The sequence below is a fragment of the Artemia franciscana genome, unplaced genomic scaffold (genome assembly GCF_032884065.1).
Source record: "Artemia franciscana unplaced genomic scaffold, ASM3288406v1 Scaffold_692, whole genome shotgun sequence".
In the NCBI taxonomy this organism is placed as follows: Eukaryota; Metazoa; Arthropoda; class Branchiopoda; order Anostraca; family Artemiidae; genus Artemia; species Artemia franciscana.
This window is the reverse complement of record NW_027067087.1, coordinates 162,501-184,255: the sequence shown is the minus strand read 5'-3', so window position 1 is coordinate 184,255 and position 21,755 is coordinate 162,501. Positions and strand designations below refer to the sequence as shown.

Here is a 21,755-nt window from a genome sequence, read left to right as displayed (position 1 = left end):
TGATCTGGTGGCGAAAGTCGCTTTGTGGAGATGGGTCGGAATTAGGACTTCTGAAAATAATGTTATTGTTACAACTACCATAAGCATGGGCATCATATATATCGTGATAGAAGTCCTCGGATTGACCAGACTTCTTTGTGTTATCAATGGAAGTGCGATTTTGATCGACTAGACAATTTTCAAACGTATCCGAAGAGTGTATTGAATCTAATACAGCCCTGCGTCGATTTGTGTTGGTAACACTTTGTGAAGGCCCAGCGGTTAACATTATGTTATCCCCATAGAACGGATGCTTCGTCAAATTTAATGGAACATCCATGGCATTTGGTGAATTAATGAATTGTGAATTAACGAGTTCTTGTCGTAAGCATTGATTGTCCTCGACAAAGTTCACCACTGGATGTTGATGAGAATTAGTCACTTGCAGCTTCGATTGGGCTGCTCTCTCTGGTTGAAAATACTTTTCTTCACCATGAAAACATTCTTCTGGTTGTCTCATCAAGGGTTGGTTCAATCTATTGTAGTTTAAAACGACCAATGGATCAAACTCCTCATGACTCTTTTCACAATCCAATAATACATTTTTATCACATTGAGCCCCATTAAAAACTGCAGCTTGATTCGAGCTTCCATCATCACTTACAGTAACTGGATTGTCATATGTGTCTTCGGGGATAAAACTTTGTGTGTAGAATGAAGGCTGAAAGGATGTGCATTCGAATATGTTATTCGTGTCAACCCTCTGATTTGCCAGGTCAACATAAGACGGCACTTGAGTTTCTGGAATAAAAGATATTGATTCATCATCCCAATATATATTCCTGTTGTTTGTAAAATCAAAATATCTGGGATCATAAGGATAGGCCATTGACAAGTCTGGCTGAAAATCCATAAATTGTACCAATCCAGAATCCACATCTTTTGTTCGTTCAGCATGAGCATTTAATCTGTTTCCATTAAAAACTTCTATGTTTGAATCTATCATGTTTATCATTATTCAGTTTACCGAGTAATTAAAAAAACGTAAGGTACAGTATTGGTTATAACTATAATGATAAAAAATAAATACGTAAAATACAATAAGTAATAAAACAAATTTGTGTTATTTTCCCATTACATATTTAACATGCCTAAGAAAATTGTTTTGCACTTTTGGAAAAACAACTTATTGAACTAGTAAACGAATAAATTTTGCATTTTCATATTTTTATTGTTATGGCGTCATCGAAAGATGTAATTAGAGACAATGTATTACGTCATACAATCTATGCCTTTCGATTAACCAATTACTTCCAAGCTAGTTGATGCCATTTTGGGTAATTAAAAAAGCTCTAAATAATTGAGATAAGCGAAATAAATGGAAATGAATTCAAATAGCCCAAAGTTCTGAAAAGACTTATTTTCAAAGTGGGTTATCCGAAGAGTACGAAAAAACAGTCAAGACATCACTCTAATCACTTTTCACTGATTTATGTACGTCACAAATTTAAAACCATTAACTTTTGTACATTAGCTGGACAAAAACGAAACCTCGAACCTTGTATGACGTCAAATTAAAGATTCAGTGACGTCAAAGTCTCAGAATCCCAATGAAAGGTTAGGTTAGGTTAGCATCTGCTGCATCAACTATGATATTCATTGTACATTTTTAAATCAGCTTCAAATAGCGATTCTTCCTCAACAAACAGTTTTTTTTTTAAATGTATTTTTAATTTTCGGTTGTTATGGCCTAGAGTTGGGTTCTTTACTGGGTTGCATTTGCTGCATCAACCATGATATCCATTGTACATTTTTTTTTCCAAATTGGCCAACACACAAGCTTCTACCCTTCCCATTCCATTAATTTGTATTTTTTTCAGTTTCTTTTTTAAGTAGAAGAAGGCATAAAATTATGAATTAAGGAGGTGTAAAATGCAGACCAGTAATAAATTGCCGAGGATCTGTAATATACAGCCAGGCGATAACAAAGTCAAATGTTGAATTGTCGAATGAAAAAAAAAATGACAGGAAGTAATTAGTAAGAAATTCATTTTCTAGAATTTCCTAGGATTTTCTAGAATAAATTTTCCAGTGTCTTTTTTAAGCAGAAGGCATAAAAGTATGAATAAAGGAGGTGTAAAATGCAGACCAAAACTAAATTGCCGAGGATCTGGAAGCTACAGCCAGACGATAACAAAGTGAAATGTTAGACTGTCGAGTAAAAAAACATGAGAGGTAGTAGTTAGTAGGACTATTTTCTAAAATTTTCTCGGATTTTCTAGAATAACTTTTCCGGTTTCTTTTTTAAGTAGAAGAAGTCACAAAAGTACTAATTAAGGAGGTGTAAAATACAGACCAGTAATATATAGCCGAGGATCTGGAAGATACGGCCAGACGATAACAAAGTGAAATGTTGGATTGTCGAGTGAAAAAAAAATGTGAGAAAGTAGTTAGTAAGGAATTTTTTTTAGAATTTCCTAGGAATTTCCTTAAAAAAAACTCCTCCAGTTTCTTTTTTAAGTAGAACAAGGGATAAAAGTACGAATTGAGGAGGTGTAAAATGCAGACCAGTAATAAAACAGCCAGACGATAACAAAGTGAAAAGTTGGTATGTCGATTGAAAAAAAAATGAGGGGAAGAGGAAAACGATTGAAAAAAGTAAGGACTCTTTTTTCTAGAATTTCCTAGGATTTTTCAGAATAACTTTTCCAGTGTCTTTTTAAGTAGAGGAAGGCAAAAAAGAACGAATTAAGAAGGTGTAAAATGCACACCAGTAATAAATTGCCGAGGAACTGGAAGATACACCCAGGCAATAACAAAGTGAAATTTTGTTAAATTTCACTTTGTTGGAAGTAGAGGATGAGCTAGTAAAGTGACATGAAAAGTGAAATGACAAGAAGAGAATGAGAAGTAAAATGAGAAGTGAAGTGAAATGAGTGACATCATAGTGAAATGAGAGGAAGTAGCTAGTAAGGACATTTTTTTTTCCTAGAGTTTCCTAGGATTTTCTAGAATAACTTTTCCATTTTCTTTTTTAAGAAGATGAAGGCATAAAAGTAGGAATTAAGGAGGTGTAAAATGCGGACCAGTAGAACATTGCCGAGGATCTAGAAGATACAGCCAGACGATAACAAAGTGAAATGTTGGATTGTCGAGTGAAAAAAAATGAGAGGAAGAAGTTAGTAAGGACTTTTTTCTAGAATTTCCAAGGATTTTCTAGAATAACTTTTCCAGTTTCTTTATTAAGCAGAAGAAGGCATAAAAGCATGAATTAAGTAAAAATTGCCGAGGATCTGGAAGATACAGCCAGACGATAACAAAGTGAAATACTGGACTGACGAGCGAAAAAATGAGAGGAAGTAGTTAGTAAGGACTTTTCTCCTAGAATTTCCTAGGATTTTGTAGAATAACTTTTCCAGTTCCTTTTTAAAGTAGAAGAAGGCATAAAAGTATGAGTTAAGAGGTGTAAAATGTAGACCAGTAATAAATAGCCGAAGATCCGGAAGATATAGCCAGACGGTAACAAAGTGAAATGTTGGATTGTCGAGCGTAAAAAAATAAGAGGAAGTAGTTAATACGGACTTTATTTCTACAAGTTCCTAGGATTTTCTAGAATAACTTTTCCAGTTTCATTCTTAAGTAGAAGAAGGCATAGAAGTATGAATTAAGGAGGTGTAAAATGCAGACCAGTAATAAATTGCCGAAGATCCGGAAGATATAGCCAGACGATAACAAAGTGAAATGTTGGATTGTCGAGCGTAAAAAAATAAAACGAAGTAGTTAGTAGGGACTTTTTTTCTACAATTTCCTAGGATTTTCTAGAATAACTTTTCTACTTTCTTTTTTAAGTAGAAGAAGCCACAAGAGTATGAATTAAGGAGGTGTAAAATGCAGACCAGTAATTAACTGCCGAGGATCTGGAAGATACAGCCAGACGATAGTTAGTAAGAACTTTTTTTATAGAATTTCCTAAGATTTTCTAGAATAACTTATCCGGTTTCTTTTTTAAGAAGTAGAGAAGGATTAAAGTATGAATTTAGGAGGTTAAAATATATACCAATTATAAACTGCCAAGGATTTAGAAGGATTAGAAGGCACCCATTAGAGAGGGGGGCAAGGGGGCACTAGCCCCCCCCTTCTTGGTTGAATGACGCTGCCTTATATTTTTGTTTTGAGATTTTTATTATAAAGCATTGGAAGTGTCGATTTAGACCAGGTAAGCTCCCCCCCCCCTAAAATCCACCTTATGGGCGCCCGTGTCTGGAGGACACAGCCAGACGAGAGAACAGTAAAATGTTGTATAACCGTGTAAAAAAAAGAAAAGAAAATAAGAGGAAGTAGCTAGCCTGGACTCGTCCTAGCTGAAGATCAGATTACCTTATGTGCCCTCATGGCATTACTTACAACCCTATTCCGAGAGCATTCGGGGTTGTGTAACCCTATAAACATTATTATATATTCTTCAAACTATTTTGAATAAAATCGCTATATCATAATTTCAATCAGATGCGTTTGGTGGAAAGAGGGGTTGTTGGGGAGGGGAGGGGCTCTAAATATCCTCCATCATTTTTGACGCTTAAAAAAGAACTACAACTTCCGATTTTCAACCGAATGAGCCTCTTCTAAAGTTAAACAACCATATCCCTTCCATAAAAACCTTAAATGCCCCGCGGCACAACTTACAACCCTCACCCACAAGCTTTGGTGGTTTGTATCAACCCCAAAAGCCCTGTTATATGACCTTTGGACCATTTTGAATAAAATAACTGTCTCCCTTACCCTGAGAGCTCAGGTGAGGGGGTGTCTTTCAGACTCTTCAACTACAATGAACAAAATTGCTGTGGGGGGGGGGCTGGTTGTTCTCAAATCACTTTTGACACTTAAAAAGGGCAGTAAAACTTTTCATTCCAAATCAAATGAGTCCCATCGGAAGTTTATACGACCACCCATTCCATAAGAACCTTATAAGAGGGTTCCCTAGGGCACTGGGGGGTTATACCAGCCCTAGAGGCATTGTTTTGGTTCTTTGGACTATTTTGAGCAAAATTGCTATTTCAATCCCCAGGGCAACCTATCCCCAGAGCACTGGGGGGTTATGCCAACCCTAGAGTCAATGTTTTAGTTCTTTGGACCATTTTGAGCAAAATTGCTATTTCACAATTTTAATCAGATTCGTTTGTGAAGGGGGGTAGTCAGGGAGGAGGCGCTAGCAGCCCTCCATAACTTTTAACTCTTAAAAGGGAACTAGAACTTCCATACGTTTAACCAAGTCAGTCTCCTCTAAAGTTTGTACAACCACCCCTTTCATTAACATCTTAAATATCCCCTGGGCATAACAACCCTTGTCCCTAGGTTCTGGGGTTTGTTCCAGCCCCAAGGCCTTGCTATATGATATTTAGACTATTTTGAATGAAATGGCTATCTCAAAAGTTCTATTAGATGCATTTCAGGAGAACACGATATGTGTGAGGGGGGGTAGGTGCCCCCTGATCACTTTCACTCTTAAAAAGAGCCCTAGAGCTTCTGATTCCCAATCAAAATGAGCCCCCTCCAAAGTTTATATGACCAGACTTTCAGTAAAAATCTTATACGCCCCCAAGGAATAACTTACAACCCTTGCCCTGAGGGCTGAAGGGATTAGTTATCTTCAGAGACATAATTTTCGGACCTTTCAAATGCGTTAAACAAAATGGTTATCTCGAAATTTAGATTGAAAGTGTTTGGGGAAATGCTGGGAGTGAAAGGAGCTCATTTGCCCTTCGATCACTTTCGACTAATAAAAAGGGCACTAGTCCTTTCAATTTCCATTTAAATAAACACTTTTTTGAAGTTTCTACGACAACGTTTTCTATATAAACCTTATACGCCCTAAGGGCATAACTTACAACCCTTGTCCTAAGGACCGTGGGGGAGAGGTCGTCATACTCATAATTTCCAGACCTTTCAACTGCGTCAAACAATATGGCTATATAATAAAATATTGATCAGAAGCGTTTGGGAGAAATGATGGGAGTGGGGGGGATAGATTCGCTCCAATCACTTTCGACTACTAAAAAAGGCACTAGCCCTTTCGATATGAAGTGCCCTGGTAAAAAAATGCAAATAAAACAAATAAATAACACATTGTGCCAACATCATTCTTTACTTAGGCATTGCTATTACACTGCCTATGATTTTATGACTCGCCAAATCACTGAACCCCTCCCCCCAACTCCCCCAAAGAGAGCAAATCCAGTACGATTCTGTCAATCATGTATCAAGGACATTTGTTTATTCTATCCACCAAGCTTCATCCCGATTCCTCCACTCCAAGTGTTTTTCCAAGATTTCCCCCTCAAACTCCCCCTAATGTCAAAAGATCTGGTCGGGATTTGAAATAAGAGCTCTGAGACATGAATTCCTTCTAAAAATCAAATTTCATTAAGATCCGATCATCTATTCCTAAGATAAAAATACCCTAATTTTCACGTTTTCCAAGAATTCCGGTTTCCCCCTCCAACTCCCCCCAATGTCACAGGATCTGGTCAGAATTTAAAATTAGAACTTTAAAGCACAAGACCCTTCTAAATATCAAATTTCATTAAGGTCTGGTCACCCTTTCGTAAGAACAAATACTTCAATTTTCAAAATTACCCCCCCCTCCCCAATTTTACCAAAGAGAGCAGATCCGGTCCGGTTATGTCAGTCAGACAGGTTTCTATTCTTCCCATCCAGTTTCATCCTGATCTCACCGCTTTAAGTATTTTCTAAGATTTCCGGTCCCCCCAACTGCCCCCCACCCAATTACGCTTGATCCGGTTGAGATTTAAAATAAGAGATCTGATATACGAGGTCCTTCTAAATATGAAGTTTCATGAAGATCCGATCACTCCTTCGTAAGTTAAAAACACGTCATTTTTTCTTATTTTTCAGAATTACCCCCCCCCCCCCAATAGAGCTGATCCGTTCCAATTATGTAAATCACGTATGTAAGACTTCTGCTTATTTTTCCCACCAAGTTTCATCCCTATCCCTCCAGTCTTAGCGTTTTCCATGATTTTAGGTTCCCCCACCCCAAACTTCCCCCAATGTCATCAGATCCGGTCGGGTTTAAAATAAGAGCTCTGAGACACGATATCCTTCTACATATCAAATTTCATTGAGATCCGATCACCCGTTCGTAAGTTAAAAATGCCTCATTTTTTCTAATTTTTCAGAAATACCTTCCCCCCCAACTACCCCAAAGAGAGCGGATCCGTTCCGTTTATGTCAATCATGTATCTAGGACTTGTGTTTATTTTTCCCACCAAGTTTTATCCCGATCCCTCCACTCTAAGTGTTTTCCAAGTTTTAGGTTTCCCCCTCCGAACTCCCCCCCAATGTCACCAGATCCGGTCGGGATTTAAAATAAGAGCTCTAAAACACGATATCCTTCTAAACATCAAATTTCATTGAGATCCGATCACCCGTTCGTAAGTTAAAAATACCTCATTTTTTCTATTTTTCAGAATTACCCCCCCCCCAACTACCCCAAAGAGAGCTGATCTGTTCCAATTATGTCAATCATGTATCTGGGACTTGTGCTTATTTTTTTCATCAAGTTTCATCCCGATCCCTCCACTCTAAGTGTTATCTAAGATTTTAGGTTTCCCCCCTCCAACTCCCCACAATGTCATCAGATCCGGTCGGGATTTAAAATAAGAGCTCTGAGACACAATATCATTCCAAAAATCAAATTTCATTAAGATCCCGTCACCCGCTCATAAGTTAAAAATACTTTATTTTTTCTACTTTTTTCCGAATTAACCGGCCCCCTAATCCCCCCCCCCAGATGGTCAAATCGGGAAAACGACTATTTCAAATTTAATCTGGTCCGGTCCCTGATACGCTTGCCAAATTTCATCGTCCTAGCTTACCTGGAAGTGCCTAAAGTAGCAAAACCGGGACCGACAGAATTTGCGATTGCTATATGTCACTTGGTTAATACCAAGTGCCATAAAAACCAAAAAACAAACAAACAAAGAAATAAACACGCATCAGTGATCTGCCTTCTGGCAAAAAATGCAAAATTCCACATTTTTGTAGATATGAGCTTGAAACTTCTACAATAGGGTTCTCTGATACGCTGAATCTGATGGTGTAATTTTCGGTAAGATTCTATGACTTTTAGGGGGTGTTTCCCCCTATTTTCTAAAATTACGCAAATTTTCTCAGGCTCGTAACCTTTGACGGGTAAGACTAAACTTGATTAAACTTATATATTTAAAATCAGCATTAAAATGCGATTCTTTTGATGTAGCTTCTAGATAAGATAAGAGATAAGATAATATTTATTTCAACAAAGCGACTATCACAAGCCCAAAAGGGCCGAATTCGCACTTCAGCGTCAGTACAACATCATAAATTGCAATCAATAAAAAGTCAAACGATAAAAACTCGTAAAGTTAAAACAGGGAAAACAAATTTAAACAAAAATGTAGCTAGCAAGAATTACAAAGTTTGCAATTGCAAAATAAACACTCAAACTATAAGATAAGAGTGGAGTGAGAAAAAAAAAGTGTTAATTTAATACAGTATTGTATTAATTTAAAATTTCAACTATGTGAGGGATTAATGTTCTTAGATAAGATAAGATATTTAATTTCAAAAAATAACTATCACAAGCCCCGAGGGACGCATTCCGGAATTCGCATTCCAGAGTCATAAAACCATTAAAAAAATAAAAACACATCATAAAAATAGCACAACAACTAAAAAACTGGTTAAACAATGTCAAAAACAACTAAATCAGAAAGGCAAAGCCATTCATTTGTCAAAAAAAAGAAAAAATTAAACGGCAATATGTCAGAGAGTTGAAAAGGTAAGTCGTAAAACAAAACTAAAAGAGTGAGATAAAATTAGCGTTGAAAAGGTTTAAAAGAGAACATATAAACAATCGGTGGGAACAAACGAATCAAACGAACAACGACCTAAAGCACATCACATGAAAGAGAGAAAAAAAAATAACAGGGGGAGGCGAAACTAGTTGGCTATTTTATTTATTTTTTCTGTGATGAAGGGGACAAAAGTTTTTTTATATCTGGAGGTAACGCAACGAATGGGGGACAAAACTGGGATGGGCTCAGAAACAGCTCGAGGCTGTCGTAATCTGGATGGTGAGTGACGTTTGGGGAAAATACTTGCCGTCCGAGGGTTCGTTATTGCATTTTTTGAAAAACGGAGGCACAACGACGACCTCCTTCGCTCAAGGGTTTCCAAACTAGCTTTTTTTAGGAGCAGAGAGTAAGGCACCTTGCCTTCTTTGAAATTCGCAAGGCTCTTTTTTGTATTGATTCAATTTTGTCTGATTCTTCACGGGAGATGCCAGGGTGCCAAACTGGACAAGCATATTCAAGATGCGGACGGACAAACGACGTGTACAACCTTAAGGAGTGAGAAGGGGGGACGCTATATTTATTTAGGAGCTTAAGGAGGGCGATAGACACATTAGCTTTATGGATGATATCTTTAACGTGGATATCCCACTTTAAATTTGACGAAATTGTGACTCCAAGTAATTTAACCGAGGATGCATAAATTTCAGGAGGGATAGGATTAAGAAAACAGGGCGAGGATTTGAGGAAACAAATCGGCATTATCATGGACTTAGAGGGGTTTACGGTCATATCTAGGTCCAAAGCCTCACTTCCAATTTCATTGAGAATACTCATAGGGTCGCTTATTAAATTTCTGAAGCAACTTTCAACAATCGTTAGGTCATCAACAAATTTCCAACGGTCAGGAACTTCCTTCGCAAGGCTGTTAACCATGACTGAAAAAAGGAGGGGGCCTAGGAGAGTTCCTTGGGGTATGCCATTGTAGATAGGGAGAGGATTTAAGTAATGGTTCTGGTATTTAACCACCTGTGATCTATTTGTTAAAAATGAGGCAACCAATTTTACCAGTAAGGGATCGATATTGAACTCGCTTTCTAGTTTCTCAATTAAAATATTGTGGTTAACAAGGTCAAAGGCTTTCTGAAGGTCAATAGAAAATAAGTTTAGCCAGGAATTAGGTTTTTCGAGGATTTTCCCGATGTGGTCAATAAGAGAAACGAGGTAGTGGGAAGTAGAAGTTGATTTTAGGTTTCCAAATTGTTTCAGGTCAGTAAGAGGTAGGATTTTTTCCTTTAGCAAATCTGCAAGGAATCCTTCATACAATTTTGAAAAAATAGGAGTAAGCGTAATAGGCCGAACACCATCAAAGCCAGGCTTTCCATTTTTCTTTTTCAAAGGGGTAATAAAACCCTGTTTCCAAATTGTTGGAATTTGCCCAGACTTAGTAATTTCGTTAAACAGGACAGACAAGGGCTTAGACAGGAAGTCACCGAAGGCTCTAATAAGGGGAAACGGGATATCCAAAGGACAAACACTTGTCTTTCTTAGTTTATCAATTCTTCTTTCAATCTCAGACGGGGAAACAGTCGGGAAAAAGGGGGATGGGGCTCCTGTTGATAATTGGATTGGCAATGCTGGAAGGCTCTGGACAATGGAAGCGAGAAATTTATTTAGATTATTTGCAGTAACATCAGGGGGCTCTGGTAAGTTGAAATTAAGCTGGTCAAGACTCCTGCCACATAGCTTTTTAACCTCGGAATACCAGTTTTTTGGCTTATTAGTGAACAATTCTTCGATCTTATTTTTGTAGTATGATCGTGCCAATTTACGAATTTCTCTTTTAATTGATTTTCTTAATATATTGGCTTGATCGAGTTTACCATTCTTAAACAGCTTCAATTTGGTTCTAATTAGTGTTTTTATTGTTTGATTAATAAAGGGTTTGTCACTTGAGCACCTTTTAAACCTTTTTTCTGGGAAACAAATTTGATATTTATCAATTAGCTTTTTATGAAACGTGGCTGTTTTCTCATCAAGGTTTTGTAAACTATAAATGTCGGACCAATCTTCAGTACTCAGCCACATACCAAAAGAAAGAAGACCAGAATTTTGAAGGGGGCGGTAAGTGCTATAAGTTTTTGAGAAAGTATGCTTAAAAGTTGAGGAGGGGGACAAAAGAATGGAAAAATGATAACTTCCACCTAATGGGGGCAAAGTTGAGGGAGGGCTGTAAAAATTATACATATTAGTTAAAATAACATCAAGAGAGGTATTTCCCCGAGTCGTCGGTGTTTTAACAATTTGCTTTACTTTAAGTGAAGCACAAAAGGAATCCATTTTAAGGTCGTTGGCATCGCCAACTAAAACAAGAGCTAAGAGCTCATATGGCACTTGTGACGAGGTCGGAAGAGCCGAGAGCTCATATGGTACGAGGTCGGAAGAGCCAAGAGCTAAGAGCTCATTTGGCGAATATGAAGTTTCATGAAGATCCGATCACTCCTTCATAAGTTAAAAATACGTTATTTTTCTTATGTTTCAGAATTACCCCCCCCCCCCAATATAGCGGATCCGTTCCAATTATGTAAATTACGTATGCAAGACTTTCGCTTATTTTTCCAACCAAGTTTCATCCCAATCCCTCCAATCTTAGCGTTTCCCATCATTTTAGGTCTCCCCACCCCAAACTTCCCCCAATGTCACCAGATCCGGCCAGGATTTAAAATAAGAGCTTTGAGCCACGATATCCTTCTAAAAATCAAATTTCATGGAGATCCAATCACCCGTTCGTAAGTTAAAAATACCTCATTTTTTCTAATTTTTCAGAATTAACCCCCCCCCCCCCAACTACCCAAAAGAGAGCGGATCCGTTCCGTTTATGTCAATCATCTATCTAGGACTTGTGTTTATTTTTCCCACCATGTTTCATCCCGATCCCTCCACTCTAAGTGTTTTCCAAGTTTTAGGTTTCCCCCTCCCAACTCCCCGCCCCCATCACCAGATCCGGTCGGGATTTAAAATAATAGCTCTAAGACACGATATCCTTCTAAACATCAAATTTCATTGAGATCCGATCACCCGTTCGTAAGTTGAAAATACCTCATTTTTCTAATTTTTAAGACTTACTCCCACCCCCCCAACTACCCCAAAGAGAGCAAATAAGTTCCGATTATGTCAATCATGTATCTGGGACTTGCGCTTATTTTTCCCATCAAGTTTCATCCCGATCCCTCTACTCTAAGTGTTTTCCAAGATTTTAGGTTTCCCCCCTCCAACTCCCCCCAATGTCATCAGACCCAGTCGGGATTTAAAATAAGAGCTCTGAGACACAATATCATTCCAAACATCAAATTTCATTAAGATCCAATCACCCCTTCGTAAGTTAAAAATACCTCATTTTTTCTATTTTTCCGAATTAACCGGCCCCTACTCCCCCCCCAGATGGTCAAATCGGGAAAACAACTATTTCTAATTTAATCTGGTCCGGTCCCTGATACGCTTGCCAAATTTCATCGTCCTAGCTTACCTGGAAGTGCCTAAAGTAGCAAAACCGGGACTGTAGGTTTTCCCCCTCCAACTCCCCCCAATGTCATCAGATCCGGTCGGGATTTAAAATAAGAGCTCTAAGACACAATATCATTCCAAACATCAAATTTCATTAAGATCCAAATACCCGCTGATAAGTTAAAATTACTTCATTTTTTCTATTTTTTGCGAATTAACCGGACCCCCACTCCCCCCCCCCCCAGATGGTCAAATCGGGAAAACGACTATTTCTAATTTAATCTGGTCCGGTCCCTGATACGCTTGCCAAATTTCATCGTCCTAGCTTACCTGGAAGTGCCTAAAGTAGCAAAACCGGGACCGACAGACAGACAGACCGACAGAATTGGCGACTGCTATATGTCACTTGGTTAATATCAAGTGCCATAAAAAGGCCAGCATTGGGGTACTTAGAAATAACAAAATCAGCCCTTGCCTGTAATTGATGGACAAAATTACGTTTTGACTCGATATTTTGATTTGGGGAATAATAGAAAACAGCTATTGCAATAATACTAAATGGACGAGGGAGTACTTTTGGTCTAACACTTAGCCAGAGGATTTCATCATACTCGGATAAATTAGGGACTTGAATAACCTTTGGGTAAAGGTGACTCTTAGTAAAAAACAGAACTCCGCCACCTTTTTTCCCGAGTGGGTGGTCTGAAGGACGGAGTTTAATAAACTCTGAATAATTTGTCAGGTGTAGGGACCCTGGGTCATGGGATTGAACTTCAGTAACAGCTATAATATCTATCAAATGTGATTCTGAAACCACCTCGAGTTCAGTAAGCTTTTCAAAATTAAGACTTTCAGCATTAGTAACTAAGAGTTTAGGAAAAACAAACCGATTGGGGAATCGCGACAGGGAAACTTGATGGGTTTGAGAATTTCCTGGGGGGTAGGGTTTTAATTTAATTTTATTATGCTTTGGAGAAGAGGGGTAAGAGAAGGATTTGCTTTGGGGATTTGGATGTGGGGGGACGGGCAAGGATATGGACGAAGCACGAGGACTTATTATATGACAATTATTGGACGCAAAAAATCTCAGACCTGAGTCACGTTTACAGGGTAGGCACGAGGGATAAAACGAATGGGCTGGGGTTTCGTAAGGTGCTGGGAAAGGGGGGCTGGGTGGGAATAGTGATTCCTGTCCGTCAAGAAATTGCTGGTTTGCGGCGGAGTAGGGAGGGTATGGGGCAGCATACTGTAAGGGGAAGGATATAGGACTTCTGTATACGGAGAGGAGGAGGAGATAACAAGGGGTAAGGCGGGGGAGTATGTAATCGGGAAGGGTTTATTAATTGTTGGGCTGAAAATGCAGGGGGATAAGAATGGGTGTCGACAGGAACCTGGCCAAGGGGAGGATGGGGTCGTGAGTGCTTTCGACGCTGGCCTAAAAAGGGCGGGGCCTCCCTCCGAAATCCATCTCCGTTTTTTGTCAAATTCTTAGAACTAGCATCGTGCACATGCGAAGGTATAGCTTGTGGCTTAGAGAATAACCTACTAAACGACTTTGGTATAAAAACATGATACTTGTCACAACCGAAACAACGACCCGACATAAAAACAGAACAAATTGAAACATGGTCAAACAAGCACGAACTTTTATTGCAAGAACCCGTCAGAAAATATTTGCAAATATTGAGCCGATTACATCTTTTTCCGTGGTTACATTTTGCACGTAAAAAATCCTTGCAAACTGATTTCGTTTTTTCTTTATTTTCAATTACACGCTGATCACCATTTTTTTTCCCAGCTAATTCTTCCGTTTCCTTCACTTTCATATGCCACAAGTTTCTCATAAACAATTTCAATATCTGCATCGGATTTCGTAGTAACCTTATTAGTCTTTAAAACAAAGGTGTCATTATCCTCTTTCAAATTCAGCATACAACCGGAAGCCGTTAAGTTATTCCTGTATTCGGATGCAGTGGGATTACGTTCATGAATAATTGATTTCATTTCAACATTATTAACTTGACCGTTCCGGTCAATGTCATTGCTAATAACCTGGTTTGTCACTGGTTCAAACGCCCTTGACATCTCAAATGAATTTACGAAGGGAAATATAGCATTTTCTGAATTTTTTAATTTCACTTGATTGACTTCATTATTCTTTGTTATATCACTGTTTTGAGTTACAGATAGGGGTTCCGAAATTGCGGTCGAAATGTAGCTTAATAACTCTTCTAGTCTGTCTTTTAATGGTTTAAGAGTAACAAGATTTGTCTGGCAAGCAAAATCTTTAACACAGGGATTTGGATACGTTAAATTTTCTCTGGTAACATATGAGTAAGGTTCGGTCTGAACTGATACCTCACGTGAGCAGGTTCGTAATTTTCCAATGGTGGTGTTCAGAGTATAGGATGGGTCGACGGAAGAAAAGGTCTGGCACTCAGTCTGACAAGAAACTTCAAGAGGGGGGGACGTCACTTCATGTTGTAAATAGGGAGAGGCTAGAGTCGACTTCTGCGAAGGGGGGAGCACCGGCGAATTGAGCTCTTTTAAGATATTAAGCATCTTAGCTCTTGAATTTGGAGAACGAGGGGTGCGAGGTGAAGGTAAAACAGGTGAATTTAAAGAATTTACCTTATTGATTGGCATTTTCTTAGAGGAGCAGTCAGGACAACACCAGCTCTCACTCCAATTAGCTGTATCAATTCTGGCACATTTTTCCGCTCCTGCGTGAAACGAGCAATTGCACCCTCCACACTTCACAGAGTTTGAAAAGACTCTAAGCCTACATTCGGGACAAACTAGTCTTTGTCTGACCATTGTTTTTTAAGAGGTTTATGGTCCGGCTGAAAAAACTTGGTTCAACAGTTAACAACACTAGATCCTCACACGTTGGATGCTAGATGAAGACTGAATCAGAATCAGACTAATTTTCGAGAATCAGACAAATTTTCTCAGGCTCGTAGATTTTGATGGGTAAGATTAAGCTTATATTTTTGGAATCAGCATAATAATCCAATTCTTTGGTATATCTGTTGGTATCAAAATTCCGTTTGAGTTTTGGTTACTATTGAGCCGGGTCGCTCCTTACTACAGTTCGTTACCACGAACTGTTTGAAAGAAAATTACGGTTAAAAAACTTAAAACAGATGTTACCTAGAACTACTAAAAACGCATGTTTGTGACTGTTATAATATCCAAAATAACTTTTTGTTAAAACAACATTTGAAACCCAAAGTTTTCAGTTTTAGTCTTAAAAAATTCAGCTTTCCTAGTATTAAGAGATTCCTGTTTTTTTTGTTTTTTTTCTGGTAGCAAGAATATTTTTTTTATTTATACCACATCTTTAGTTGATGTTTTAACATTTTGAATACCTTTTACTTTACTCTATTTAGTCTTTGGTAATTCTTGTATCAAACAATTGGTATATTCTTTGGTAATAACTATTGGTAATTCTTTTGAAATGTCGGTAAAATTCTAGTTAATTGACTTTTTGCTATCTCAGAAAGGGTTTAGGTTAGGAAAATGAAACTTTCAGGGATAGTTCTATAGATTAAAGTATGTCCCGGGAAGGTATTTTAAAGTACCCACCTCCACTCCTTCTCCCTCTAGAGGGCCCTGAAATTTACCTACATGGCAGGTCTATACCTATTGAAATTTTGACAAAACAACATTTTACCTTAATTTTCAGTTACTAGTTGCTTTTTCTCTGCTTTTAGTTCTGAAAATGCAATTCCTGTTATTTGAGTAGAATTTTGACCCATATCAATTTTTTTTTCAAAATTTAGGAAATGTATTTGCATATCTTTAAAACCTTATAAAATGGGATTGAGCAAAGTTATGAAGCTGAAAACAACTTTGTTGTACTTCAATTAAGCAGAAGATCTAATTTGTAATGTTCACTTTTATAACACACATATTTTTAAAGGTCATCAAAGGTCAGGGCTCTCTAGAGAGAGAAGGAGTGGAGGTAGTTGCTTCAAAATACCTTCCCGGGACATACTTTAGTCTGTAGATTCATCCCTGAAAGTTTCATTTTCCTAACCTAAACCCCTTTCTGAGATAGCAAGAAGTCAATTAACTAGAATTTTACCGAAATGTCTTGTAAAATACATGTAGGAATCTAATATTTTTTTTCATTCCTTTTAAACGAATTTTATTGTCTTTCTTTTAGTAAAGGGCGCAACTCACTTGCCTGGTTTTGAAATAAGGCAAGATTCGTTACTGTTGGTGAAAATTATGCACTCTTGTGTTGTTTATTTATATTAATAAACCCATCCTTCTCTAACAATTAATTAATTAATTGTATAATGGTTTATTTCTAATAATGAATACTTTTTCGGCGTACCATTTCTTTCACATTTATTAATTTTAATGGGTTTATTAATTCAAATACTATTAATATTTACTTTGTTAAATTTGTCTAATTTTGATTTTAAATTTAATTAGTTCAAATTTTATCAACTTTACTGATGAATATTTTTATTTTGTATTATTTTACAACAATCGCTTCCAATATGACAAACAAAGCTACGACGCTACGACCAAGACTCATCAAATACAATAAAAATTCAAATTAAATTTTTCGTACAGAGACCAATGGTCTGGGTAGATCAGGTACCAACCTACTGATTGCCTACCTTCGGCTGAGAGTACAATGCATGGTGGGGGCAAATCATTCGAAGCTTCCCATGTGTTCCCCTGATTTCCAGATATTCCCATTAAGAGGTGGGTCGACTCTGGCTGAGTTTACTGTGCCACACCAATGACCCCTGTTTCAAACCAAATAACCAGCGACATCAGGACTCGAGCCCCTGTTCTCAGGATTTCAAGTCTAGCAACCTAACCACTCAGCTAGGACGCCCCTTCTAAATAAAATAAAAGCTTTTAAATAAAAAAAAAAAAAACTTACTCTCTTTAATTTCTTTTACTGTTTCTGGTGGAAGGTTAATGAAATTTGCACCATCTTGTGAAAAACAGCGATTATAGATCTCTGTTACCATTTTATGTACCATGACTAGGTGGGACTCATTCAAATCTGCATTCATCAACATGTCGTTAACGTCATCTATAAATCAAATTTGTTTAAAAATTAAGTAAATATGAGTCAAAATATCAATAAATGGCATGAAAAAAATATATTATCCATTTCAACGACTTTAAGTCTTCTATTGGTTCTTCGTTTTGAAGTTGAGAAAACGTACTTTTTACATAAAAGTTTAAAGACGATTCAGAAAGTTTGTAGCTTAAAGTAGGTTTCGTAGAGGAACGTACGTAAAGCCCCTGAAAATTTACAGGTTTTTAGACTTATAGATAAGTTTCGTGAGTCAACTTTCGTTTTTTTTTTTTTTTTTTTTTTTTTTTTTGACGAAGTTTCCAACTGTATGATCTACCTTTTACTGTTTAAATTTATACGGCAGTGCTACCTATGGTTTTTAAATTTTTCATCAGTTCTGAATTCCAGATAATAAATTTTATGTCATAGGAAGAAAAATTAAGTCAAACCAAATATTTTATCTAACACTTTTCCTTAAAATTCCAATTTTGCCCCCTGGACCCACTTTAGGTGCATTCATGCCTGAAAACTCAATTTTTTCAGATTTTTGGTTTAATTGCTTCGAAATTAGCAAATGCCACATCCATATTAGTGTTGCCACGTAGAGCTTCGAAGATAAATAAGCAAAACCGATTAATTAAGTCTGACAACGCTTTTCGTCCATAAAAATTCAAATATGAAGAATATGTTTATACCCAAAGACGACTACATTCAAAGGAAAAATACAACTTCCTTAAGTTGCTGGCAGCATTTGTTTTTATTGATTTTACGCCCTCATTTCATATTTACTTTTTACTTTGGCGCAAGGCTAATTAAATCTGTCGGGTTCACAGCCTGAATAAACCATCAGGTAGCCTATCATTTCACTGTCCTTAGTACTTAGATTCCTCCTTCCCCCCTATCTTTTGAAAATACGATTGGAGGGGATATTTTCGTTGAAAAATAACCTTTTTTGGTACTTTCAGTAAAAAACTGAAAAGATAAAATTGCACCCCCCCCCCTAGATCTTGAAAAAAGTGTTTTCTCCGAAGCATAATGTCCAGTACAACCATATCTGAAATAAAATATCCCTAAAGAAAATTATTCGATAAAAAAAAATCGATCTCTTGGGAAGGAAAAACTTTGCTAAAGATGATTAAAATACATATTTAAATATTTTACTGAACTACCCTGTCCCAAACTATACTTTACTGTGCACTATGATTTGAAAATAAACAAAATGAAAAACTGAATTTTGAAAATTGAAGGTTGAATTTATATTCGTCTTAATCACCTCTCATGGAAAGTTGAAAAATGTGGGCCTAAGCACACACTATTGAGGCACTGGGTACCCATTTTGCCATATAATATCAAACTAAGGTCATACAAATAGATATCCCACAACTATATGCATTACTATATAATCGTTGATTAGAATATCTTGTTTATAATAATAGATCATTTTTGATAGATAGCATTAATGTTTAGGGAGAAGTGTTGTGTCAGGCACCAGCATGGCCTCTTAGACTGAGAGGTTATATTATGTCATTTCAATTGATTTAAGCGGAATGACCATCTGAGAACATTGCTGGGTAGCATTTTGTCTTGTTTTTGAGAAAAAAATGATTTTTTTTTGCTAGATAAAATGCCAGAAACCTGGAAAGTGTTGTCGCGTAATTTCTTGCTATTAAAAAATTGCAATATATCAAGATAAATATTAATTTTCGTTCAAAAAAGCCTTCTTTCAATAATCAATGACCGCTAATTAATACGATCACCCATTGAAAAAAACGCATTCTTGACCGTATTTCAGAAAATGTGAAGTTTCTCATTTGTGTAGAAAGAAGCTTAAGGGTTCCCAAATATACCGCATTTTATTTTGTAATTTTTATCAAGAATCCACCCCTTTTTGTGGGTGTTTAAACATTTTCTAAAATTATTCAAGTCTTATATTGTGATAACTTTACTCAAAAGTTTGAAAACATTTAGAGTCCCCGTAAAAAAGATTTACTCTGAATATTGATTTTGCTGACAAGGGTCAATGTGCTCCTCCCTCCCCTCCTCCTTCTGTAGTTTACATCTAAATTTATTATTCTTACAACAATGCATTTGAGGAGAACCGGCATCCCTGAAAAAGATGTGCTTTGCATATTAAAGAAAAACTAAGAGTTATAATTTTTGACTAGGATAAGCCCCCTCACAATATTCTAGGACCGTTAGTTTGAGGCGCTCATTTCTAGTAAAACAAAACACTCGTGTCGGAGAAAATATGATTTTTCTAAAGTTTTGTTCATAGAGATCTGAAACCTCTTTCGCGGGGTTCTAAGGTAACATGAATCTGATGGTATAAATTTATCTTGATCATTTTTATTTTTGGAAGTTTTTCTCTCAGATTACAAACTTATTTCCTTAGATTGATGAGTTTTGATTTGTAAGTTTAAACTTGATGAAGTTTAAACATTCGGAATCACCATCCAAAACATTTTCATGGTGATTCCAAGTATATAAAATTATGATATAGACTCATAAAGTTTTTTTTTTCCTCTTTTAAATACAGCCCCGGAAAAATTATGTATCTAACATGGGAAAATTTTATGTTGCAATACAACTAGATAATTAAAACAAAATTGTTTTTAGATTGGTAAACAAGGATATGCTCTAAATAAATGGTAACGTTTTGATAATAATAATGCACTAGCTTGCATCATCGTAGGCAGTGTGGACCATGAAAAAAATTCCAATCTTATATTGACAGTTTTACGATTTAACATTTTTGTTTTTCATAAACTGCGATGCTAACACTAAAAAAGTATACACAAGAGACCGTGGTGCAGTTGTTTTTGCATACAATCTTCTACTACTACAAGTACTAATCACTAACTACGCGTTAATAAAGCTGCATGAGGCCAACACAGCTGCAGCAGCTTCTCCATCCGATCTGTTCGAACTTTACTCTTATACTCCCTTCCATGAAGCTCCAATTTCCTTTGAATTTTTTTTTAACTTCTTGGCCTTCTGTTTAGGGACGACTCTATTTTGTCAAAATGTATGGTCAAAAAGAACGATTTTAGTAATTTATCAACTACAAAGCAAGGCTTAGTTATCTTGATCTTATTTCGCTATTTCATCTTGTAAGATACCTCACTATTATAATATATATTATACCTCACTATTTCACTCTTATTTCACCTTGAAAGTGGGATTGAACTTGAAAACATATGTCCAAAGTTATATACATTTAAATTTATCAAAGTTATCAAAGTTAAATTTAGTTATATATACAAATTTTTTATGTATAAATAAATATTATTTATTATAAATAATATTATAATTTATTATAATATATAATATATTTATAATTTATTATAATAAATATTATAAATATACAAATGTATAAACAAATAAATAAATAAATATAAATAAATAAAAATGATACAAATAAATCAATAAATGTGTATAATCTGTATATAATGTGTGTGTATAATGTGTACAAATATGTATAAATACTCCAAAAAAATGTGCATAAATACGTAAATCTAACCAAGCAACATGATATCTGACTGTCAAATCGAGTCCATTTTCCAAATCCAAATTTGAATGCTACAAAACCTGTTCGCTAAAAAGCGAATTGTTAGTGAATAAATGAAACGAATCAAAAAGTTTAAAATAAAGCTCGACTCACCGATAGAATCACAAAAATTCAAAAAAATATCTGCGTCTTCTCTTTTAAGGACGTTCCTAAGTAGTTCGTTGTATTTGATGTCACTTCTTAGTTCCTTTAATGACAAAGCATAGATCTCTGATCTGTTGACTCCCCCTCTTAAATGAAAAGCTTCTAAAAGATTAACATTATGCGAAGAGGTTTCCGGTAGTTCCAAAGATTTGTTTCCAAGAAGAAGAAGAATTAATGCATTTAAGTTGACTGGTTCTGCTGCTATATCAAGAGCCGGCATGAGCACAGAGCGCACCAGAATTTCTCTTAAAAGAGATAAAACAATCCTGTAAAAACAAAACAAAAGTCTTATTTCATGTTATTTCATTATTTCGGCTATTCCAAAGTTAATTGTGCTTCAACATGCTCTTGTTTTAATATGCCATTTTCGTCCAATTTGTAGTTGAAAAAAATTAATATTTTTTAAAATGAATTTATATAATTTTCTTACCTATGATTTTCTTGTCTTTTCTTAATATGATTTTTAATAACTCCTTTTTTTATTTAGGATGCTCTTATGTACATTTATATTATTTGTTATGTGCAATTCTTGTTTTTAAAAAAAATGATTTCTTAATATTTTTTTTTTATTTATACGATCCTCTTTTTTCCATTTGTAATATTTTCTCATGTATGATTTTCTTTTTTCAACATGATTTATTAACAATTTTCTTTT

The 21,755-nt window shown here is 36.2% G+C and overlaps 1 protein-coding gene across 5 annotated transcripts in view; it reads right to left on the bottom strand.

Annotated features, from left to right (window-relative positions):
• The window catches only part of LOC136043506 (sorting nexin-14-like), a 161,691-nt gene that overhangs the window by 73,130 nt on the left and 66,806 nt on the right, over positions 1 to 21,755 (bottom strand). For all 5 annotated transcript variants that reach the window (XM_065728422.1, XM_065728424.1, XM_065728425.1 and 2 more), the window contains 2 exons: positions 21,050 to 21,366; positions 17,245 to 17,400 (listed from right to left, as the gene is read on the bottom strand). In XM_065728422.1, the coding sequence (XP_065584494.1) occupies positions 17,245 to 17,400; positions 21,050 to 21,366 (473 nt within the window). The remainder of the gene's footprint in view (positions 1 to 17,244; positions 17,401 to 21,049; positions 21,367 to 21,755) is intronic.